A 26,126-nucleotide genomic window follows, 5' to 3' on the forward strand; every position below is an offset into this window, starting at 1 on the left:
GCGCCGCCATTGACGAACCGATGACCATCAAGTCACTGCACTTGTGAACCCGGTTTGAATCACAGGCAGCTGCCTGGATTCGGAACCCAGGATCTCATCAGTAGCAGCTTCGTGCTCTTAAACCTCTGAGCCACTGAGCCACCCGGCCGCCTCCCGTACATGAATTGGAGCTGCCGGGGTGGAAGGACAGTAAACTGAACGCGACAACAAGCAGTTCTGAAGAAACGAGAGAGTGTTGCTGTGACGAGCACCCACCTCGCTGACGTAAATTCCCAAGTCCTCTTCCTCATCCGTGCGGTAGCACACAGTCAGACCCAGCTTTTCTTGCCTGAAGATCCGGTACAAAGCCACCTCCTGGGGAATTCACATAATGAGCCACTGGATGGATGGCGCGCGCGCGGTCGGGATTGTAAAAGTGAAACAAAAATAAAATCGTTCCTTATTCTAATCAATTGCCAGACCTGGTAGGGCCATCGCGGGGAGGCGATACAAAGTAGGGCAAATTGTGGATGCACGTGGAGTTCTTCACCCACAGCCTGTGTCACCCACCCATAGCTAAATATGCATCAGGTCTCATTTTTCACGAAAATCCGTGGCAAGGTGGAGTAAGCGGGACCTTGTACGCTGGATGTATCTATTTATCTGCTTATTTATTTATATTCTCGACGTTGCTCGTAATCTCCAGCGGCAGTGTCATGGGGGGTATAGAATTATGAGGTGGGGGGGGGCGTGGAGTGGGGGGGGGGTGCAGAAAGGTGGTAACGCTGCTTCAAAGGTAGAACGAATTCGAGGAAAGCGTTCTGGTGTCGTGCTTGTGTGTTTTCTCCGGCGTTACGACTTAAATGAGTGACCGTGGGTTCAGGCCAGGCACAACTGGAGGGGACATGTCGCCTCGCACGTACCCCCAGAGCAGATAATCCACTGCAATCCTGTTTTAAAATCGTTTTGCACCGGCGAGTGTCGTTAAAGATGTATGGATGGCTCATTGTAAGGCAATCTTACTCCCTAATCCTCAGTGGCGTGATGGGATCTGAATGGACACGATTTGAGGCTGAATTCATTTCCAGTTTGGCTGTTTTGTGATACGTAACCCCTTGGCACGCGACTATCAGCCGTGCAGCTCGAACAAGGTTTGTCAAGACGTGTTCGCTCACCCTCTGTGTGTGTACATGTACTAATAAGCTGCGGAAGTAGTTTAAACAAAACAACAACTAAATATTGGTATTCAATGGAATTTAATTCACAGTGTGTACCTCTAATTGCATACAAAAATGCCACCAAGAGGGCCTTACTCGAAATGAGCTGTCTCGCAGTAGAGCCTCCAGAACGGATGTGCAAACGTAAAATTAATTTTAAAAAATCACATTACGTAATAAATTATATCACTTAATATGAAGCTATACACACGTATATATGTATTTAATTCAGGCCCCATGGTGTAAAGGGCAGTCTCCAACTCATATCATCTTCTCTCTCTCCCAGGCTTCTCTATATATGTGCTATGAAGAAGGTCCATTGCCCAAAAAGTCACCTATAATTTATTTGTTCTCTTGAGGCCACAATGATTTTGACGAATGTGTTAGTTCGTTGCGATTTGTCCCTTGTACACCATTGCCAATGCAGTATCAACTAATTTTGTGTTTGATAAACATATTACGGATGAGTTTCAAACTCAAATATTTAGGATTCATAGGTGTTTTAAGGACTGTTAGGATCCCATATGATTTTCTAGGATTTTCAGATCATTTACATTACGTTATTTTTCGTGTCTTTTTTATTTTAAAAAGTTGACAATAGCAATGCCATATGATCCTCCTATTTTGACAGGAGAATTGTGGATGTGACATCACGGAAGTGACGTCACCTATTGTGACGTCACGTTTTGGATCAATCCCAAACGAAGACAATTTTCGGATCGTCTGACATTTCATATCAAACTCCAATTATTCTGACTTTCAGGAATAATCCAACAACACACACACGTGTCGACGCGGCAAGGCATTGCTTAAAGCATGTTCACAAAACGCGTTGTCGACTTAAGGGGCCGTCCATAAATGACGTCACGAACCTGGGGGGGGGGTGGTCAGACATGTGTGACGAGGGGGGGGGGGGTTTGAGAAATGTGACGTCACATCAAAATGTGCAACTTATAGACAACACGTTCTACTTAATTAAATATACTTTCTTATAAGTGTTTTCTCCTACAACATCAGAGTGCAGCGCCACATTAACTACGCACTACAATGATAATAGTTTAAGCGATTTGAAGCATGTTTTATTTTCAAAATGGTAATATGGTTTTGGGGGGGGGGGGGCAGAGCTTTGTGACGTCATATTTGAGGGGGGGTCTGACTTTTTGTGACGCCGTGTGACGAGCGGGGGGGGGGGTAAAAAATCGTCCAAAATTGCGTGACGTCATTTATGGACGGTCCCTAACACAGTTCTTCAGTTTGGCAATTTTTTTTAACAATTCAGAACGTGCCCCCCCCCAGCCCCCCCCCCCCCTGTTTCTGAGCGTTCGACGACAAACTACTTTCCTGAGCTGCGCGGCTAAGCTGTACGATACAGTCCGCGGAAGGATACAGTATGTGGGACGATACAGTCCGCGGAAGGATACTGTACGTAGCAGCACCGTACTCTCATCTCAGAGCTTTGTCTCGCCAGGAGATAAATTGCAGGCTGAGTTTATCGTACAAATGTGATTCGAATTCCCATTATTTATTCATACCCCGTAGCGTATATATGGTAATTCTATGAACGCTATTTCACTTAACGTGGCACTTTTTTCACGAATGCATCTACCGCGTTTTAAACGAGGAATTACTGTACATGCAGTCTACTTGTGACTAGTATGAATCTTTTCCTATTTTCAAGTGGCTTTAATATCACATGCCATGGGATGCAACTCCTCGGTTCACTGATGATGGGAATCATACAATTTGTTAAAGCTTTCATCGGATGGCTTACAGCGATTTCGAATAATAAAAGTCTGAGCCTGCACGATATGTGGAACCAATCAACTGCCAGGACATACTTTAAGGGGGTGCCCACATTTGAAAGTTTTTGTTTTATAGCTGTAAGGATAATCTGTGGTACTTCTGGAACATCATTAAACTTGACATCACACCAGTCGGTCACAATTGTGGGTATGCATATAATAACTGGACTGTAATAAGAGTGACCCGCTACATTCACAGAGGTTGGAGATCACGGAGATGAATCGTTATATATTCTGTTCCATGAGCGTGCGGAGCTGTGATGGGATTTGAATTCAAGGCCTCCTGCCTGCAAAGAAAATGCCCCTTTGATCCACGCATTTGCCACACGGAAGAGTTCTCTTGAGAGAGAAAAAGTGCCAATGTGTGCACATTGTTACGCATTACGTACACTTATTATATATTGTTCTTACGCATATATGAAGATTAAGGTGCAGCCCTGCAAATGCCTGCTTATGCCACTGCTGGTGGATGGTCCTTCACTAGAGGGAGCTCTAGAAAGCCAATCTAGAGGATGTGTTGGTCTTTTCTTCCAGGCTGGCCAAACTTTTTTTCTTCTTCTTGCAATCTACTGAACAAGGTAGATGTGGTGCTACCCATTTATACTCCCGGGCGGACAGAAGTGGGGGAATTCGTGAAGCTTTCCCGTTGTTTCAACTGCTGAAAGATCTATAAACGCACGCATTTGAAGAAGAAAAAAAAGTTGCCCTGTGGCCACATCTCCAGCGCTGAAGTTATGCTGCCTGCTGCACGTATTTGATCGTACACGTATCAGTGGTTCTTAACCTGGAGTACACGCACCCCTTGGGGGTGCGAAATACACTCTGGGGGAGTGCGAAACATGGCAGGTACTTTCTTTTAGCAGGTAAATAATCGAAAACACTAATTAAGCACGGCCACGTCAGTACACCTACTTTGTTTCATCAACCAATGGGGTGCAAGGTTGCAGTAAAGGTATAACAACCACTGTCCTATAAATCAACAGGCAGTTTCAACCTTTGTAGGCTCTCACCTCCTTCCTCTTCAAAGCCCCCCCCCTTACTCCCCACCCCTTGCTGACGAACCCCCCCTCCCCCCCACTGGTCTCTTCCCCCTCTGTCGGGCTCCGTGCGCCTTTCCTTTTTTTGTGCGTGACCCACCCCATTCTGCTGCAGGCCCCGCCCATTCTGCTGCAGGCCCCGCCCATTCTGCTGCAGGCCCCGCCCATTCTGCAACAGGCCACGCCCATTCTGCTGCAAGCCCCGTCCATTCTGCTGCAGGCCACGCCTATTGTGCTGCAGGCCACGCCCATGCCCCCGCCCACTCCTCCGATCACGAGGGTCGGGGCTTGTTTCATTTGGGGCCATTGGTTGTGGTTGAGGGGGGGGGGGTGTTAGAGGTGGGGGCAGGCTTCGCCACGAAGACCAACATCCCTCTAAGAGGCAGCAATATGATAGCAATAATAACAAGTAAAATAGAGATTTACTGGACATTTTCACAGCTAAAGCAACTTATTTAGAAAATTAATAATTACCAAACAAATAGAGGACCCCCCGGTGCTCCCTGCTGGTAACAACTAATATTTCTGGAGACTTCCCCGAACTATTGAACTGCTCCATTGCCTCCTTCACCAAGCTCAACGGCACCCCACAGAACTCATCGATGATTTTAATTTATATCATTAAAAACAATCCATCCGGACACGGCATGGACAACCCGCGTGGCGCCCCGCGCGCCACGTGCGAAGCTCTTTGAGACCTTGCGGAGTCTCTCTGCCGAGCGCTGGCTCCTGGCTTCCTCCCCTCTGCCGCACAAAGGCAGGCAGGCCCATTAATCACGAGCTACGAGGTCACGGCACAGAGCTGCTTTACAATGCATGGGCAGAGGGAGAGAGGCGAGTCCATGGAGTAGGGGGGTGGGGGAGCGAACAGGAGCAAACCCAGGTCCCCAACACAGACTATATTCATCTTTCTTGTCAATGGCTGCCTCCGTACGATATCAGGACCAATTGTGAACTCGTCAACGCACAATTCCCCCCGAATGCTTGCAACGAGATTTAATTGTAACAAAGGTAGCTGCTATGTAGTTTATGCTTTCCCGGTTTGTGTTATTTTGTTATACTTACATCGGTGGCAATGTTAGCTTCGTACGTTTGAATAAGGATCGTTTGAAGTTGCGCCTTTCGACAATACAAGAACGTAAAAGTGCGGCCACGGAATTGCTCACTCATACCACTGCTGCTGGTGTCAGGGCCTCCACAAGATGAATCACACGAGAGATGGTGCTCTGGATGGTGTTCTGGAGGGGATGATTGGCCTCCTCTTCCACGCTGGCCAAATATATTGGAAGAGTTGTGGGAGTGGCTACATTCTACCTCGCCACACACTGTGATGATGTTATACATTCATACTGGCACTCGACACTTGCAATTCCCTTCCCATCGTCTCCTTTCCATTCAAGAAAGGCGTCAACTCGTATCTGTTAAAAATTTGGTGCTGTTTATTGCTGGTCGTTTGGCGATTGAAGCCTTTGGTCACCTGTGCTCGATGTTTCTATATATTTGTTTTTTATTGTATAACACAAAATGAGCAGCGTCAGTTATTTGTTGCACGTGCCATGACATTGTGTAAGGATAAGGGTGTCGAGTGGCCTCTCCTTCAGGAGGGTCTTGCATTTGGCTGTTTGGCACGTGGGAGGACACTGGAGGTAACTTCGCGAAGAAACCGGAGCACACAAAGATAACAACAACATTTCGAAGAATCCATTTGCAGCCCTCGTATTTCACGGCCAACCTAGCAGCCCAGTGAAGTGGAGAGTTTCACAAATGTTGCGTGATCCACCAAGCCCCTTGGTCCGCTTCGGTGCCGGATCACAGGCACGAGCCACCGCAGTCATCGCGTGAACGCTTCGCGTCGCCAGCGATGGATGCAGGCGTACAGAGTGGTGGGCATACACTCACTCGGATGCGGAGGGCGCTTAGATTTTACTCGCATTGAGGTTCAGAGGCAAGTGCTCATACGGACCTCTAACAACTTGGTCCTCATGAATCGGTGGACGGAGCTCGCCTAACCACCTGATACCTCGCGCTCTCCTGTCTACCTATGCATTGACATACGGAGAGAGGAACACGTGGAACGGGGGAACAATCACAAATCGGGGACATCCCAATGACCGTGAAAGCCCGGACGCATCACCGCTTGCGAGGGATGAGGCTGGCGATGGAATGCCAGCCAAAGGAGGCAGCGTGCTCGAGAGGAGATGGAGTGGTGAGATTAGCTCGCACGTGAGGATATGGACTGGATTGTGGCATCGTGGTAGCATGAGGGATGACGAGAATGTGGCAAGGTCTTCATCCAGTAGTGGCTAAACAATGTTGACGATCACGATGACATGCGTTTCGAGTATATGGCTCAAGGACGTAGCCATGGAGTCAACATTGGGGGGGACCAAATCTTCCAGGGGGTCTGGGGATCCCCCCCCAGAAAAAAAAAATCTAAATTTAAAAACTAATTTCCCGTCATTTCCTGCCTAAAATATAAAAAAATATCACTAACGCGCAGGATGGACTTTGTATTTATTTTTTACAATAATGTCTAATAGTGTATTGTATTACATTGCTCTGTTTCATTGTATGTAATGCCAGAGATTAGGGATTGATAAAGTACAACCATAACCACAATCATATAAACAGAAATGTATTGGAGGGGACATTTTGAGAATATTTGAATATTGGGGGGGGGGGGGGATGTGTCCCATTATTTATTATATTTCGGCCTTGATTTGTCTGCTATGAATTTCCACATGATGAGCCACATCATTGATCTATCACTTGTGGCCCGGTCGCTTTTGACAAAGAGCTGTACGGTATCGAGCTCTGTCAGCCTTACCTGGTAAAATCAAAATAAAACAGTCTAAATGTTAGTTTGTATAAAAATGATGACGCTGGCTAGATGTAGTGAAATGAGTCATCCAAGTATGTTTAAGCGTGGCACGCGGGCTCGGTACCATTTTAGTTGCGAATGTGGTCCATCAAGATATGCAGAAATGGAACGACGATCTTGAAGTCTTTTTTCAAGTGCGGCAGTGGCACGCGTGGGGGATGAATTTCACCCGCACGTTGCCGAGAAGGCCGGCGCTCGCTTATCTGTGCGCTATTTATTTTTAGTAAGTGGAATTTTAACGCTCTTTATAATGCGGTGGTTTCGGTCACGGGATGAAGTAAGCAAGCGGAAAGAAATATAATTTAATTGTGCGGGCCAATTTTTTTTTTGCTCAGCCTGTGGATCCACATATTTAATCTTTTATCTGGCCATTATAGTCCTTATCTCACACTTGTTTCCCGCCATCCTATCTCATTGTTGTATTCTTCACTTTGTGTCATCTCTCGACATTCTCGAGGTGCAGGATATCGCGAAATCTCCACAATGGTGTGCGGAGCATTGGCGAGGCTGTATAAAGGGGGGATGCCTTGTGAAATGATTTCATTATGTCAGAATTATTTTGGCGAACATGATTATTTTGTGTTTCGTATTTGATAGGTTGACGTTGAACTAGGACCCATATTTAACAGAGGATCACGCCTATAAAAATCCGGCAGCTGTGTTCAAGCAAGCCCGACTCTCTTAATGAGACCCTGAATGGTGAAACTGCTAAATAGTTTACAAAATATATTGTTTTTCGTCAAGGGACAGATATGTGAAGTGGTGGTATTGTCTAACTTAAAACGTTGTTATATTCTCTACAGTGAAACGAATGTTTATTTTGTTGCAGGTGTAAAGTTGATTTTGCTCAATAGAAACCAGTAGGCTCAATTTATTCCTGCATATCTGTTAAAATCCAATTGCTACTGTCTTAAGTGTAAACACGGTAGTATAGTTTTGCAGTTGGCTGTGAGAGATTTTAGTTTTTTTTATCACTGTGGATACAAAAGACAAAGATCCCTCTTATAGCCTTACGAGACTGTTGGGGCAAGGGCTGTTAGCGAGCACCTATGACGGCCGGCACGGCACACGCCCTGCCGCCTTTATCTCCCTCATGGCGATATTTACACCCACACTGGGTACTCATTTGAGGCTGAGCAGACCTAGGGGAGGCTCAGCACTGGTTAAGGTAATCGTTCCTGCTGTTGGCGGTAAGCAGGAATCGAACTCGTGTCGCCGGCCTCATAGCGCAGCGCGCTAACCGCTCCACTCACCGCTACTGTGGATACATCCAGACACAAACATACATGACGTTCGCTGCACATGCAGCAGAGTATTATATGATTAAATAGCCTACAACAGAAACTGTTGAAATGATCGGCTCAAGTGTCTGGTGGTTCACGTGTCCCAAATTCCCCAGAATTGTTTTTGTCATGCAAATCACGCACGATTAAGATAACTCATGAATCCGAGTAGAGCAAAACCTGTTTTGGGAGATTCATGTTGCTCACACCAGACTCGTTGGTTCTCTGGAGTGGCATCAGTTCACGGGATAAGGGCGCACAGATCATGAGACAAAGGATGAGTTGTGTGGACCTCGTGAACGAAGGACCGGTTACACCCTTTACCATCCCGACATCCTCTTCGGTCCGTCGATCGAGGTGCATTGTGTGGGACATGGGGGGGAGAAGCACACGCCGTCTGCTGTGACCCTGCTGGATGAATGAGGCTGTAAGAAGTATCTCCTTGGTTGTCGTCGCTTAACAAAACAAAAACTCGACACGTTCACCAAACGTGGCCGTGGCCTTGACGCAGAAGTATATCACGGTTGTTGGGCGGTGGCTCTTCTTGTTGATGACTTTAGTGGCCAGAGAGATCGATTGGATAATGAGAGTTGGAGGCGCCAGTTTACACCGTGGGGTTTGATGAGAACTACATTTAAAAATAATTGATGATGAATACTTAAAATTCGCTTAATAATCGTCACCTATTAGCAGCTATCACAGATCAATAATTTTAAATAATCGAACATGTATTACCGCATCCGTATTGAGAGTAATATTACACAATGGCATATTGCATTATTGTTAGACATGTTACAGTTAAGTTTGCAAAATCAGCATTCACATAATGAACGCGGTGATGGATTCCTGGGCCCAATTAACATTATAATAGTTTCGGAGAGGCTGTCAAGGAATACGAGGGTCTAAAGGGTGGTTGTAACAGGTACGTGTTGTGAGTCGTGCCCTTTATATAAAAAAGCAAAAGTCTCAAATTCGTTGTATTTGTCTCGGCTTGAAAGCAAGGACAGGTCTGGTTTTTTTGTGTGTGTAAAGAGCGCTCATACAAATGTGATTAAATTATTATCGCGCACACTATAACGAATACGACAACGTGCATTTTCAGTGTTTGAAATACGATTTGGATTTTGTTCAAACGTCTCAATAAAATCTAAAGTTCAGCCTGATGCAGACCAGACCAGTATTATTATTAGTTCCGTCGACTTCAGGAAAAGGCCGTCTACTGAGCGGGTGGAGCGATGGAATCAGCTCCCAGTGCAAGTTGCTGGGTGGATGTGGTACGTTCAAGAGCCGTGAGGGGTGGCAGCAGTGGCTGAGCGAGGCCTTCATCCGCCAGTGTCTTGATCATGGCTGATGATGGTGGCGATGTTGTTGATGATGATGAGTTTTATCTGGCCAGGTGGCACAGGAGCAGACCTCATTCGTCCGCCTCTGTGGTGGCTGTCCTCTCGGACCACGTGGCCTCTTGTATTTTGGCTGCCACTGCCGTCGCAAATGTTGACCATTGGCCCATGAATCCCTTGGAGCGACGTGGTCCCGACTCAAATCCACCAGACTTTTGTCGGCCAATACGATGTTGAATTCGTGTACGTTGTCCGATCCGTGCATTCCCCTCTTGTCTCGGTGCGATGTTTCCAAGCACGCAGCTCTTCATTCCGTTTAAATCCTGCACTTTACTCATTCTCGCCCAGAGGCCTTCCTATCAAGTGTTGTGCAAAATCGCCTGTGCGTTATGTATCTACAAAATTTACAATACACTGGCTGGTCCAGATGTATTGTTACTGCCCCGCCCGCCCCCCCCCCCCAATTAATTGATCCATAACATATTTTCCTTCTTCTTGGTTCTTTCGGTAAAGTCACGTAGAATGGAAATAATAAAATAATTAAAATAAAATCATTTATGTTTTATTTTTAAATAATTAAAATAAAATCATTTATGTTTTATTTTGTATTATTTTATTATTTCCATTCTACGTGACTTTACCGAAAGAACCAAGAAGATGAATCCCTGCAGTCACGAAAGCTTTAAATCGTTTACCCATTTCTATTTTCACACCCATTGGTGTGCACAAATATAAAGTTTAACATTATTAAATGGGGGACGGGGGGGGTCACAAGACATCTGGAGCACCCTGTCCAAAGGTTGCGTAATCAAATATTCGCATCGACTAACGGCGACCCACGGTGGTGGGCGAATTGCTAAGCGAAAGTGGCAGCTGAGAAGGACGCAAAGAAAGAAGTCAATCATTCCTACAGTGGGGGGGATGAAAGTGTTGCCCACACATTCACACAAACAGCCCGTATGGGTTTGTTGTTGTTGTTGCTGCGTTCATCTTTGGCTGCTTGTCTCTGAAGGCTCAGAGAAATCAATGACTGCGGCAAAACTGCAGACTTGGCCATAGCCGTGGGTTGTGTATGTGGGGGGGGGGCACCAGGAATGTGAGCTCTCCCCTTCCTCCCTTAACATTTTTCCATTTTTTTTTCCTATCAGCTTCTCCTTAGTCAGCTGTTTGTGAGCTGGTCCACGGCTTCGTGGGATGGAGTTCAACGAAACCACGTTGGCTTTTTTGTGTTGCCAAAGGTGAAGGAAAAGAGCGCAGCCCTGCAATGTCTCGCTCACGCCACCGCTGGCAGAAGGGCCTGCACTCGAGAGAGCTCTAGTGAACCCCTCAAAAGGTCATTTGGCCTACTCCTCCCTACGCCGCTTGGGCTGCTCTTCCACACAGCCCCACGAGACGTGCACCTGCCGATCGTCACGCTGGGTGGACAGAGGTGGAGGGGATTGCAAGAGGCTCGCACCATTGTTTCAACTGCCATGCCGAGAAATCGAATTGAACTGGCGATGTCTGGATCCAGAGTCCAGTGTGCTCACCATTACTCCAGCGTCTGTGTTAAACTCCCGTCAATATACTACTATTTACTACCATTTTTATTTTACCAGGTAAGGGTCCACTGGGCTATATCGCTCTTTCTTCAGAAGCGACGTCGCCACAAATAATAGCTCCATGAAGTGGCTTATCACGTGGAAATTTGTCGCAGACAAATTACTCGCGTTATGTCGATTCTAAATGTGGAGGGAAGAACCGGAGGACCTGGAGAACATGCAAAACTCCAACATACAGACGTCAGGGTCGGGATCGGGATCGAACCCACAACCTCCTGTATACCGGGCGAGCTAGTTAACGTCTCGCCATCAGTCAAGCAATAAAGCTGACGCGGTGTATGACACTTCTCAACCGCAGTCCTATTCTTCATGCTTTTCCATTGTTCATATAGTCTTCGATGGCTTAAAACAATGTTGCATCGTTACATGCGTCACATGCCCGATGATTGTTACACTCGTCTCGTAAGATGTAGACGACGCATGTTCAAATGAACAGGGCTGTCTCTACAGACACAGGATGATCCGTGTCACGTGGGACATGTTTAGCAATCATCAGGTGCATGCAGCACGTCATGGCTTACAATAATTTTGATTTAAATGGAGAAGATTCGTAGATGAACACTATGTACATCTGTGTTTCGTAAAAATATATTTTAATAGGGCCATGCTGTCATCTGCCATGAGTTGACAATAACACGGAATGTGTATATAATATTTGCTATATTTTTACTTCCATTTCGATGTTTATAGTCCTCTCTTCTCAAGGCACACGAGGGGGTGGGTGACCAGCACCATACATGGCCACCTTTGCCTCAATCGTGGGGATGTTTGTATTTAGCACCAGGTACTAATGTGAGGCTAAGTCGACCTAAGGGAGGCTCGGGATCAGTTGAGATAATCGTCACCGGTGTTGGTTGTGAGCGGGAATCGAACTTTGGTCGCCAGGTTCGTAGCGAAGTGTGCTAACCACTGCGCCACCGATCCCCACGGTTTCACATATTCGCACACCTAATGGATGCTACGTCTCATCCCCAACTTTTGCTTTGCTTCAAAATACAGGAGGGAGGGGAGAGAAAGTATGTGTTTACAATGTGGAGGAAACTACAACATTCGCTACGATATTTTTCTTAACATCTCTCCATTCAACTTATAATATTCATAATGGATACACGCCTGGTGGCAGGATATGGCATCGGAGGTAAACACCAAAGCACAGTCCTCAGGTGCTGGAGATGACTCATTAGCCATGCTTATCGCTTGGGGGCTCGGTGGGGGGGGGGACCCACTGAGGTTAAGCTCCAGATGCTTGTGGCATGACGGTTACGACAATGTGCAGGAAATTATTTCGAATCCACCGAGAATTTCACCTGTTTTGGGCAGACGGCATCATGATACCAAGTGCCCGAGTTTAAGTTCCCCAAACGCTTCTTAGAATAAATTTGCAGCAAAGCATCTTTGAGAAGAAGAGGAAGAAAGAAAAAAAATGGACAATCTTCTGCCACCAGACACAGGATGGACGTGAAAGTTGTGTATGTTTAAAGCACAAGGAAATGTGGGGGTTTTCGAGTGGATCGTCAATTTAAATACTGTTTGGTACGATTAATTGTATTAATAAATGTTTGTTTTATATTTATTCTGTCCTTTCATGTAATATAAATTGTTACAAAATGCAATAGTGTTGCGCTAAAGTGATGCAGCTGGTTCAAAGATTGTTTGGAAAAAAAAATAACACGCCAATGTTTCTCTCTCCACCGCACGGGAAATGGATTTTTCTCATGTAACACGTTTTCAAAGCATGTTTTATGACAAATAAATAAATAAACATACCAATTTTATATATGTACTATTTGACCAAAAAAAGCACAAAGAATATACAGATTAATTTTTTTGTAATAATAATGCAATGAATATAAATTGCTCCAAATAGTTTGTCTGAGCTTTACTTTGGGTCAGTTTTTTCACTCTCTCGCAAAACTCAATTGCACGGACACTAAATTTGTGAATGCATTTGTTATGCTTCGTGGGACCCTATGTCATTTCAACTTCAATTGATTATTCGGTCAATATTTAGTTTAACTCAACACTACACAAAGCATTTTAGCTTTGAATGCACTGCAAATTTAGCGGTTGGTTTACGCATCAATGGAATTAGAATTCCCTGTTAAAAATTCAGTGCCCGTAAAACGATTAAGGTGGAGGCTTGCTGGGTTCAGATTTGGGTTCATAGCTCAGTGTGCTATGATTCCCACATGCCGTTTCTTATCATTTGAATGGATTCTAACTGGGATCCTGCCAGGAATTAATTAATGCATCCCAGGCATGCTCGGACGTAGGTAAGGGATGTACCTGGGCTAGCCTCCACTCGGCTCTCCAGCCCCCTCCACCAGCTTTACAATGTTGCCTGAACGTCATTCCAGAATCTGGGTCAAATTTGGACAATTGTATGCACTAGGCATTGGCCATGAATGCATTGAATGGTCATCGTCATTCAGTGTCCAACATACCAACTGTGTCGCACCAATGACGACCATGTGTGGGCACAGGCCCTGGCACGGCCGCTGGCAGTACTTAGATCGTCAGCTGTGCACGATCTCCTCTAGCAGATGACACTGCGGCAGATGAGTGAGGTTTCCCCTGTTCTTAACCGCGAGTGCAGTTTTTGTTGTGGGCCTGACCAATATAGCCCCGCTTATTAAGGTTTAACTTTCGGGTTAGGGTCTCTATCAGAAGCATAATTAATGTTGATGCTGTTAGATACTGGCTAATTGCTTTTGGGCTTGATTACAGGTATTGACCAGAATTTAGAAACAAATACATTTCCAAATGAGATCATTTTACCCAGGTTTTAATTAATAGAATATAAATATGTGATGCATTTTCAAGAAAAATCCTGAATTGAAAAAAATGTATTTGAGCAAGTATTAAAATGTCAGCCATACATTTGAATGGAGAGTCTACTAGGCCTGGCATTCCCCATAGGCCTTCTCTTGCCTGAATGCCAGGCCCCATGCAATACCCAGACTAAATTTGCCAATCCCATTATCCTATTAGGAAATGTAATCAATTCAAGGAGTCGAATAACAGTCGGTGGCTAGCAATCGTGACAATCACTCAGGTTTACTTTCCACTGATGTTAGGCCCGCCTAAGAATGGCAGGCTTAACATCACAAAGCTCAATGCACAGCACACTTACAGCTATGTCACCACTCCCCCAAATATGTGTTCTTCTATGCAGAAAAATCGTTAAGATGCATTTGCTTCAAAAGCAGAGATCCATGATCTTGCATTGGCATCAATCTGCTCTGTGTGCTGACCTTTATATATCTCTTGCCTCTGCATTCAGCTTCCATCAAAATCCCTGGGCCAAACTTTAACGTGAACATATTTGACATTTGAATCACGCAAATCATTGTGAACATTTAATATGGATGTGCTAAGAGTAACATAAAGTTGTTGGCCTTTAGATATACCGTACCTTGTAATGTTATTCAACAAATATCAAGGTCAAAGTCAAAGTGATTTTCCGGCTCAGCTTGAGCATAGGATGGCAACAATTTCCTGTTAAGCCCTGAGCTAGTTGTGGGAATTCGAAATTACTATGCCAGGGCCAAGTTTATCCACGGGACAACCACTATTAACTTCCCTAAAAAAAATGTTGGTACTGACTTTAATTACCAAAGAGGGATCAATCGGTGATTATTTTCCCCGACAGGAAACTGAAATTTCAGCATATGGATTGCAAGCTGCTCGCTCCACAGCTGTGCCACCCAAACAGGTTAATATAAGCAACGTGTCATTTCAGAATGTTTCAGTAATTTTCTCGGCAAACTTGCCATAGAAACAGAGAGAAAATTCAACCGAGCACGAGAATAACATTAGAATAAGGAGTGCCCGGTGGAGATTGATAAAAACACAAATCCCAACCACCAATGCACGCACACCACTCGGCATCAGATCAACCGTGCGACACGAAACACTTGCCTCAAATTCCACTTCAGCCGCCCTCTCCGCCTCTTGCTGCAAGCTCGTTAAGTATTCCTGTCCATCGTTACACTCCTCCACTAGGATTTGGCTGCAGAGATGAGCAGATGACACACACGAGGCATTTACATGTCGTTAAGCGCATCAGTATTCAAAACATTGTTTAATGATTAATTCAAGATGTTTAACCCCTTAATGCATAGCTTAAGAGTGTTAAGCAGCGTTGAATTGTCACCAGCTGCTGAGGCTAGGCAGGTAAGGTGTTTCTATATCATCATTTTAATCGTCATTTACCAATCATCAGCCATTGTATATCCACTGCTGGATGAAGGACCCCGCACGCCTTTTGAGATTAAACATTCTCGCGTAAATCTGTGAATTATTGTAAACATAACTTAAAATATTGCAGGATGGATCCTTATTTTTTATTTATTTCAATTCGTAAAACAATCTCATTGGGTGCGTCGTCTCTAACGTATAACATCGTCTCTTGAGCAAACGGACCTTCTAAACATGTCTCAGCAGATGGCTTTAATGACCCACCGTTCTCAATGAAAATCGTCACTTTTCAATGAAATCATCATGAGGCCTCCTTTTCTGGCAACACAACTGACTCATTTTGCAAGGAATCATGTTTACATTAACGACAATACTTGCAGTCAAAATGCAAACAAAAAACAATACTCTGATAATTCATGCATTGTCCTTGAAACTCATTGGTCCACACCAGAGACAGCGTTTCTTAGAGCCTAGTGTTTATTTTTTTTAAATGACAGACACGTGGCAAGGGATCGCAGGGAGCCAATAATCTTGAGACCCTGCGATTCAACTCGGCGATCGAGTGCAGCTAGTTGATGGTTTCAGTCCAGTCACAAATGACCTCGCACAAAATTTAAATAATAAAATCTGAGCTTTCCCTCAATGTAGGAGGCATTCAACGATTAGCTTCTCTGAGTAATTGACTGAATTGTCACAATTTTGGGTCACGATTTGATTAAGTAATTATTCCTTGTTTCGACTGCCCTGTTTGTGCTGTACATTTTTGTTCAAATTATTCTATCATTAGCATATCATTTGAATATATTGCAATTGATCACTTTATACCCACAATCACTTCAAGTCGATTAATTGATGGATTCCCACGTACCTATAATTTGTAATATGCCATCTCATTGTTTCACAAAAAATTACACAATTTATGGAAATTTCATATATTATTGAGTCAGAACACATCATCGACAAATGTCCCCTCAGATCTTTCGATGGAGGAATGGAACGTCCTCACTTTGCGTCACCAAAAATAAATCTATGACGTGCCTAAAACCTCGATTGAGATTTATGGTCGTTGCTATTTCAACACAGCCATCCGCAAGAAGAAAGATACTTGGGTAAGGACAGCCTTACAGAAGGGACCTTTGAAAAAAAACGTCCGTGACATTTCTATCCGAGGCAATTCCCTGAGTGTGAGCATTGTGGCGATACTTTTTTTTTCCTCACACCTCCGATAGCCCAAGTGGCATACAATCATTCCTGATAGATTATAAAATGGCTGTAGCATATTTTTTTTCTGATGCTTGTTTACCCAGGAACGCCTCATTGAGTCTCAAGACTCTTCTTTTTCAGGAGGGTCCTGCCAAGTTTCCGCAGTAAAAGCGTGACGTTGCTGCTGCTGTGTGTAATCCCCATTGAATAATTTGCAAGTGATATTTGCAGCTTGGAGATGTTTTGGCTAATATCAGTTACCTATATATATATATTTTTTTATCATAGCTATGGGAGCAAATTGTAGACCCATGCAGTACAGGAGGAGACCATTCAAACTCCACACAAAAAGGCACCCGAGTTGGAAATGAAACCCAGGTTCTTGTTGCTGTGAGGCACAAGTGGTACCACTGCGCCACCCTGCCGCCCATGGTTCATATACTGGTGCCGTAATCTTCCTAAATCTGCTTATTGTTTCACGAACATAATCATACTCTGAAAAGTTTGAGAAAATGTGTCCGAACCGACTTGCGGGAATGCCGTTCCTTCGTCATTGATTCACACAGTAATTTAAATTCCCCCCACAATGCGGTCAACTTTCCCTCTGATTTAGATGTGCTTCATCGCTCGCTGTACATTAATCATCATTTTGGGCCACCCTGGTTACTCTTACAAGCGAGAGACGACCCCCCGCCCCCCCACCCTCACCGCCCCCCCCACCTCCCCAACCTCGTCATTTTTCAACCCGACCAAAACAACAACCGGTGGAGAGGCCGCAGCAGCGCCGCCGCGTAGCCACTCACCTGTCGGGCGGCTGCACGGCTCGCGGTCCCGGCGTCACCGCGGGGACGGTCGGCGCGGTCTCCGTTGCCACGGCGACCGTGGCTTGCTCCCTCGGCTTGCCGCCCTCTGGGACCGGGGGGCACTCGGTCTGCGTGGCGGCGTCCGCTCGCGGCGAGGGAGCCGACGTCCCGACCGCCGCCGCCGTCGTCGCAGTTGGCGTTCCGCCGACCGTGACCTGTGACCCCCCGTGGGCTCGGGGTCGCAGGGGGGCCTTCCGCCGCACCTGCATGGTGATCGGCTCTCGGGCCGAGCGCAAGGCCTCCACCGCCTCCTCATGGCTAATGCGAGACAGGTCCTTCCCGTTCACCTGCCGGCGAGAGGTGGTCGAGGTGGCAATTAGGAGCGAGAAATCTCTCCGGGCGGTGGTGAATTATTAGCCGAGGAATTTCGAGCGCTGGCTCGGAGCCTCCCCGGGGTGCTGCACGGCGCTCGTTTGAAGATTTGGGGACACCGGCTGTTTGTCCGTAGCAGATTCTATCGGGCCGGGCATCGCTCGGAGCTTAGGGCCCATAAATATTGGGAGTTAAAATCCCAGCCAACAAGATCAGCTCAGCCCGTTCATCTCTTGTAGAGTCGGTAAAAGATATTGCCGCTTTGCAAATGAATGCCACCGTGGGTGGAGCAGTGGTGTGCACTTTAAACCACGTGCCTGGTGCCATTGGACTCTTGAGAGGTGTATCTGCCTTAATGTATAGTGAGTAGAAAACCAGGGGTTCCACAGCCCGACTCCAGAGCCCCGTTAAGCCATCACTTTCACCAAGAGTTCCTCATCCTTCTGCCCATCGACCACTGAACACAGCTGGAAGTGGGGCTCTCGTCATCTCCGTTGCCAGCACCGCTCGGTGAGAAGCCCCCATCGGTTGTTGGAGTGGAGAGAATACATTTTGCGGAGAACGCGCTTCACATTGTGATGCGTAATCCCAAAAAAAATACAATTAAACGTCAACGTTGCAGCTTTGTCTCTCCACACGAACTGTGAATATCATTTTCTTTTTTTCGTTCGCCCAACCCCAATGGCCACACCGTCTCGTGGGAGTGTGCGTCATATCAGCATCATTGTTTCGATGCAAGCAAACTCTGGGGTCGATGTTGGCTTTCAGTGTCTCATCAGCAGTCAGACGTACCTGAACCAGTGCTCACGAGCTACCCCTTTGTTAATAGGCAAGGACCCTTTTTGTACAATAATCGTCATTGTGGAGAATGTTAACAGTGGCATTTATGCGCCTTGAGAGCCTATGGATACCGCTGGGCATGGGCGCACTTTCACATTTGATATGGTTAATGTTCTTACTTACACGTCAGGTTTTTTTTGCTAGCATTATTAATGTGCATTTTAAGCATGTGCCCTTAACAAATGCCCCTCATTTCACGTGCGGTTAATGGCAGCATTATTTTCCGTCGCTCTGACAAAAAAAATAAACCCTTCACTGATAATGTGTTGAAGTTGAAAAAGAAATAAACCCCTCAATGATAATGTTTTGTACCATCGATGCAAGGTACAAAGAAGCATTCTCATGAAAATTCGTAGAGCATTCGCATCATGATGGTAACACGAAGCGACATTTCCCTTTCAGCGTTGGCTTCTGTATCGGGCAGGAGGATTTTACCGAGATAGTGGCAGAGCAGGGGCCAGCGAATTTTCTCGTCGGAGAGATCTTTTTGAATCGAATTTGCGAATGCGTGCAGAAAAAAAAACTTGAGTACGCGTTTAAAATGCATTCCTCGTGGAATCATCGCAAGGCAAAGCCTGTGGGAAGAGAAAGGTATGCTTAAGGTTGTAAGCCGTTCACTTTGTATTATAAAGGCGCTGAAAATACATTTCGAATGACACTCCAAACACGTGGGGAATTGAGCCAGGAAATGTTACATCGCAGCTCCCTTACAGTGTTAAAAAACCCCATCCCAAAAGATTTATCACATCATAAATAACCAAAAATTGTTTATATCTTTGCAATTTTTTTTACCTTGTTGGATTTAAACATATCTTCTAGGATTGCATGAAACTCGAAGCTCAGAGGATTCCATTGTAATGCTCGCCCATGAAACGTTTCACTTTCGGCTGTAGAATATTTTGCTAAAAATGTGGGGGTAATTGTTTGTCCCTGTGGAGTGTGAACGTTAGAAGCGCTGCGTGCCGTTATTGTACGTGGAGTGAGTGTCTCGCAATCTGGAGTTCAAAACCTCGGTTGGGGTTTGAGTCAGCCCATCATCCCCCCTGGGGGTCTAAAAAGTGAATACCCGATTGTGAGAAAATCATCGGTGGTTGCCCGATGAATAAACTCGACCCCGCCAATGTTAACGTGGAATTGCCACCATCGACTCGGCGTTTAAACGGGAAGTAGAGCACCGCCTCAACGCTCCATTGGGCAGCAAATCACGACGATGATTTTAAATTAATCGTTTGCACTCGCTAGACCATATCTCTGCACTGAGGTTTTAATGATCCATCTGGTTTTTATTCAATTTTATTGATATCATCAACCGAGCAAACGTAGACAAATGGAACCAGGGTGCAATGGAGGTCACCGCGTCCGATACAGCCGAATGGCTCTCGTGAAGAACCTCGTCGTGCACTGAGGCCAGAATGAGAAGCGGCGGAGAGAAGGAACGCGGGAACGATGAAAAGACTAAGGACGCCAAATCTCTCGCTTAATCCCTCTGCGGCACAACGTTTGTCTCGTCGGCCGTACTGTCTCGTGATATTTTCTCACAGCTCACGCCAGGTGCAAACTATTTTTCGTAAATGCAAATTATCACTTGCGGCGAAAGCAAAAAAAAACAAATCGCGCGCGTGAAACCCTCGCCGCTGACACTCACGCGATGGTGCGCGGAAACTCGGCGCATATTCATCAGGGCAGAGGTAGCACAGGGCTCCGTATGTTGTGCTCCTAACGATGTAGACGTGATGTCACGAATCTGTTGACCTTTTCCTTGGCGACACTCCTAATGGCTTTACAAGCGGCGGCCTTGTAGCTGCCCGCTTCCTTGCTCGGCGGTAGTGAATGCAGATCTCAGCTGGGAATATGTACCAACTGCGTATCATCACTGGAATACTGATGAGGCGTAAATTATTTAGAGCGTCATCCCTGCACGCAAGCGTGCGTCGGTGTGAGGATCGAGAGCTGATGGAGAATATGCACAGTGGAGTTTAATTTGAATGTCTACTAAAAAAATAATATAAAAACCATGTTTAATTTTACAAGGCAAGGCTATGTAGCTCTTTTTCAGACGCGACCTGACCACAAATGATAGCCCAATTAAGCGGCTTGTCACGTGGAGATTTAAAGCAGCCAAATACTCTAAAGGCATGTTGATTCTAAATGTGGAAGAAAAAAAACCAGGAGGACCTGGAGAAAAATCCACTCGACCCCGGGGAAAGAGAAATACAACAGGAGGCAGGGTCCGGATCGGGATCGAACCCACGACCTCTTGCATAGCAGGCGAGCTAGTTAACATCTCGCCACCGCGGCCAAATGCCCACGCAAGAAAACATTTGCATGCTATTCCCATTTGTTATTTTGCTTCTGTTCATTGAGGATGCGGATCACTCTCTCAGCTATCGATATGAACATAACTAGCTCGCGGTGTAACAGTTCGCGCACCAGACTCGCCCTCTGGAGGTCACCGGTTCGATCTGCTCGTGCGGCAGCTGAAACTAAGGGGCAGATTTCTTTAACGATCCCGTCCCCCCCCCCACTCGCCTCTGTCCACCCAGCAGTAATACATTTGTACATCACATTTAGCCAAATCGCAGGTTGTATGCGTTGGGGCAAAGTGTGGGCACGGAAGGCGTCTGGCCAACGTGGAAGAGTAGCCCAAAACAGCCACTCGAGGTTCTCTCTTGGACAACACACCCCGATCGAGTTCCTTCCGACAGCAGTGGAGTCAGCAAGCAAACGACAGGGCTGTCACCCCTCTATCGTCATCTCGCGTGTGTTTGTTGTCCGTACGTTCGGCATTGACACGGCCACCCCAGTTATCTTGCCAGCGTTGGGGGAAACACTTTGGAAGTCTTGTGCATTCAATTAAGATCTGAAGTTTTCGTGACTGCAATGATCCATACTCATTGGTTCTTTCGGTAAAGTCACGTAGGTAAAGAAAAGAAATACATTTAATCACGACGTTTCGGACACAACACAAGCGTTTGTCATCAATTGGGACAACCACAGCAACTGCTTTTTGCTGTGGTTGTCCCACCTGATGACGGACGCTTGTGTTGTGTCCGAAACGTCGTGATTTAATTAATTTAATTTATTTACCTACGTGACTTTACCGAAAGAACCAAAGAGTAAGACTCGTGTATGCTTAGCTTCCCAGTGGCCCCCTTGGATAGGTCGGCAGGGGTTTCATCCCGTGGCACTTCTCGCCACAGTAACCATCTGCAAAAAATGTTCACGTGTAACACACCCTCCCTGGATGAGGCAAAACGAATACAGTCGTAAATAAGGCTAGATGTTTTTTTTTTGGTAACAGCACTCGTGCACAATTGACCGCTGCAACACAAGTGGGTGCAAGGTTAATAAACATGCCCTGGCTCCCAAGGTCTTCCCCTCCGTGGAAACACCCCCCCCCCCACAAAAAAAAAACCTATTTGCATGCCCCGTGCAATGACAGACTTTTATAAATCAATAAACACCACCCAGGTTGCACGTGTTCCATTCGCCGACCTAACGTCCGTGGTTTTTCCCACCAGTGCATCATTGTATTGTGGCTTCTTCTCGAGGGAGCCCTTCGGCTCTCGGGGCGAGACGCACGTGCACTCGCTTCCTCGGGGTTACAGACCGCGCGATGAATATATAACCGTACCTCATTAAGCATTAATGATTCCATTGGAATATGAAGTTCATGCAATGGCCTAGGACCGGGAGCCCTTCCTGCGCTCCTGGCAATTCTCCCTTTGGCCTGACATGTGCCACGGAGCCCTGGAATGTGCCCTTGAAACGGGACCCCTCCCGCTACACACACGTGCACACGCGGCTTACAAGGCACCCAATTATTGCGCCCTTCGGGTCATTATTTCGTACACCTCCCCCACCCCCCCAGAGGTGTCTTCTACATACGGGACTTGCTGTACTGCACTTGCTCGCTGTGCCGACCCATACATCAACCGGCAGCAGGGGCCACGCCGAGCGCGCGGCGACTCGCGGAATTAAACAATGCGGCCAATGTAAATGAATGTGCTCTGGCCGAGTGTATGATAGGTGACCTTTAATTTATAACCAGGTAAGAGTCCATTGAGACTCGGGGTCTCGTTTTCAAACGTGCAAGCCTCTGCGATTGCTTTTGGCGGAAGGACCTCCACTCGAGGTGGCACTAGAAAACCCACTCGAGAGGCTGATTTTGGCCTACTCTTCCATGCTTGCCAAAATTATTGTAAAAAAAATAACTGTTAGACACACATGGCTCCGTAATGTGCCCGTGTACGTTGTTGGATTGACAGAGATGAGGGGACTCACGTGACATTGACTTCTCCAAGACAGAGGTTATCTGCAAGCCATCTGGCTACCATGAGAGATTCGTTCTTGAGAATATCCACATATACAAACACAGAGACAATTTCAACCGAGAAGATGGATTCTGGCTTAGCAATCATTGGAAAGATTTGATAAACCATTTCGGGTCTTAATTGATTGTGTTCACGCCTACGGTGACTTTCAGACCGCATTCCATTTTCTTCTTCTCCCCCCTCCTCTTTTCCGAACATAGATTAACTCGTCCATCTGACCAACTGCCAAATCGCTGTCCGTGGTGCTGACGCTAAGAAAAAAAACGCCACTTTTTTCAAATGTTCTTGCTGTGGATTTCACACCTGATGATGATTGCTTGTGTTGCAGTCGAAACGTCGTGATAATTGTATTGTTTTATATTTGTATTACTTTATTATTTCCCTTCTACGTGACTTTACCGAAAGAACCAAGAATATGAATCCCTGCAGTCACGAAAGCTTTAAATACAATTTTAGAGATGAGGGGGTTTAAGAAAGTTGCACCATCGTTGCAACTGCTGTGCCTGGGAGATCAAACCGGTAACCTCTGGAATGTGTCAACAATTACACCACAGCAACAATGCCTTTTTACCACAAATGCGTTGTTTTTGTTTCTAAAGGTAGCTGGATAATCTTGAAATTGGTCAAAAATCCCACAATGCAGGGCCCACCTGGGACAATGTTGAGCCTCAGTGAGGCTTTCCCACGTAGATGCATTTATGAATGGCTATGTCGAACCGGCACAAACATATGTATTTATATTTATTCGTACTCCGTGATGACCACTTACGAATAACTATCCTCCCTCTCTTTTTAGCTTTTACGAAAGTATTTGTTGAAAATAACTTTCTGCATTGCAGGCACGATTGTGTGCGCATCAGCTTCATCAGCTTCGTCATCTTGTTTTCTTTGTAGTTATATTTGCAAGCATCTGCATCATTTTAATGGAAATTGGAGATGGTGCATTAGCGATTAACACGTTTTCTAAATTTGTGCACGCAAGGGGCCAGTCGTGTGTGTATTAACTGAGTTGGTCAGCAACTCCACATGGTGGGCAGAGCACACGAGCTGTGGAATAACTGCTGCACCACACTTCCTTTTAACCAATGAAAATATAACTGCTCCACCACACTTCCTTTTAAACAATGAAAATATACAGCAACATAAAGCTGTCGACTCTACAGTGTAAAGATAAAACACCACACTCTTTAATCCGGATCACATTAATAAGTGACCGCTGCCTGCTGTATATTACATTCGTGCGAAATGCATTTTAATTCTTATTGCCGGGACATTAACCCCCCTCGCATGTAATTATGAATCTAATTTTGCCATGAACATCTATAAAGCAACATAAAAGCCAACGTTAATCAGTGGACACTGCCAAACGCTATGCGAATTTTATGTCACTGTAGCAATGATGGCAACCAAACTCTGAATTGAGATTTGATTTGAAAGCAACATTAAGATACATTTTACCTTCATTGACTGCATTTGGAAATATAACATTCCATACCGTCTGCTGAGTGCAAGTGGTGTTCATGTTTTTTCACGGGATGTCCTCTGGCTCCTACATTACTGAACATATGTTTGACCACGTAGTTCGGGAAGCTTTCCATGGCTGTACCGGATGAATTTCCAGATTGTACAGATACAATGGAATAATGATCGATGCCCAGGTGCAGTCAAGGGATGGCACGCTATTGATCAACCATGTTATGCATGCTGATTATCAGGTAATTGATGTTCATTCTAAATAAGTAGTTGGAGACTCTACTGTCGAAGCTGGAGCATGCCACTAAGATATGGGGCCTTACCATCAGCTCCATAAAAACGAAGCACCTGCCTGAGTATATTATGTAATCTCATTATGCATCCCCTAAACGCCCCATGAGTGATGGGGCAGCTGTGGAACAGGTGGAGGAGTTCCCATACCTGGGCAGTGCGCCTATGACCAGTTCCAGTTTGGCAGCAGAGGTCTCACTGAATCAGTCGTGCAGCATTCTTTTTTCATCATCTCTATAACGCCATGTGCAAGGTGCCTGGCCCATTAATCCATATACAGCTTTGGGCCTTCTTGGCCACAATTATGCTTGTGAAATAATGCAGCCCTTTTATGAGGAGTGCATATCCTTGAAAGTTGTGGACACAGTCCATTCGATGAGCTCCTCCTGCGGGCGAGGCTGTGTTGGCTGGGTCATGTCGCCCATGTGCCCGCCCAGCCACCACATGCTCAAGCATCTTTTATTTGGTTGGCATTGGTTAGAGAGGAGATGGGTTGTTGCGGTACAGGATGATGTGGAGCTGAGTGGATTTGCCAAGGACTAATATCAGTGGTGGCAAGCTCGGCCTCCGGAGAAGGCTTATTAAGGATGATACTGGGCAGTTGGAGGCAGTCACGCTTCACCAACAGAGGGCAGAGGAGTGACGCTCACAACAACGAGCAGCAGGTTGGCACAGTGAGAAGGGTAGGTGGTGTCTGTCATGTTCGGAAGTTAACCCATAGCGCACCTGGGTTTGTCCCTTGACCTTCGCTTAGCGAGCATTGGACACGTGGCGTCAATGTGAACCTAGCCTGGCACAAATTCTAAGGTGACATCACCGCCACTTAATGGCGAATGGCTGCTGCTGTTGTTTAAAGGCCTGAAATATCAAGTGGCCAACAACAAAACAGCACGATCAAAGTTGTACACTAAAAATGCGAGTTAGCATGAGCGTGAACCAATTGATGTCCTTGCAAGGCTGAGGCAGCGTTATAAATGCCCCATAAATTAATGTGTTATAGTTTAAAATACCAGACGGGCTTTTGCAACATTTATACAATATTGTCACGTGGTGAGGTCCACTGCATATCCAGAGTACAATAATGACAGTGTGAACACTTTATATTTTTTCAGGTGAAAAAATAAATACATTATTCACTTCTCGGACAAAAGGAGAGGCCAATTCTAATTCAATTAAAGTGTAATGCACTTTTTAAAGATTACCATTGTTTGAACTCGGTAATTTACCAAAGCCTTTGTTCTCAAAAGCTCCAACGATTCAAAGAGGGAATAATCTCCTGTACTCTGACCAATCTTGACCTGAACTTAATTAAACCAATAATAGGTTCAATCAACTTTCTCACATTCACTCTCACAGCTGCTCTTTCACTGGTAGGAACCACCTGGTTACACCAGCCCACAGGGGATTATTGTGTCCGTCGTGCAGGGAGGGGCTAGGTGGGGAAGGAGGGGCTGTGTGGGGAGGGAAGGG

At 45.8% G+C, this 26,126-nt stretch overlaps 1 protein-coding gene across 1 annotated transcript in view; it reads right to left on the bottom strand.

Annotated features, from left to right (window-relative positions):
• Positions 1-26,126, bottom strand: part of LOC144731678 (E3 ubiquitin-protein ligase PDZRN3-like) — a 66,151-nt gene that overhangs the window by 23,037 nt on the left and 16,988 nt on the right. The window contains exons 2-4 of the mRNA XM_078612854.1: positions 17,347-17,693; positions 15,062-15,152; positions 256-354 (exon numbers count right to left, since the gene is read on the bottom strand). Coding sequence (XP_078468980.1) covers positions 256-354; positions 15,062-15,152; positions 17,347-17,693 — 537 coding nt within the window. The remainder of the gene's footprint in view (positions 1-255; positions 355-15,061; positions 15,153-17,346; positions 17,694-26,126) is intronic.

This window comes from Lampetra planeri, chromosome 40 (assembly GCF_965212315.1).
Source record: "Lampetra planeri chromosome 40, kcLamPlan1.2.h2, whole genome shotgun sequence".
Taxonomy (NCBI): Eukaryota; Metazoa; Chordata; class Hyperoartia; order Petromyzontiformes; family Petromyzontidae; genus Lampetra; species Lampetra planeri.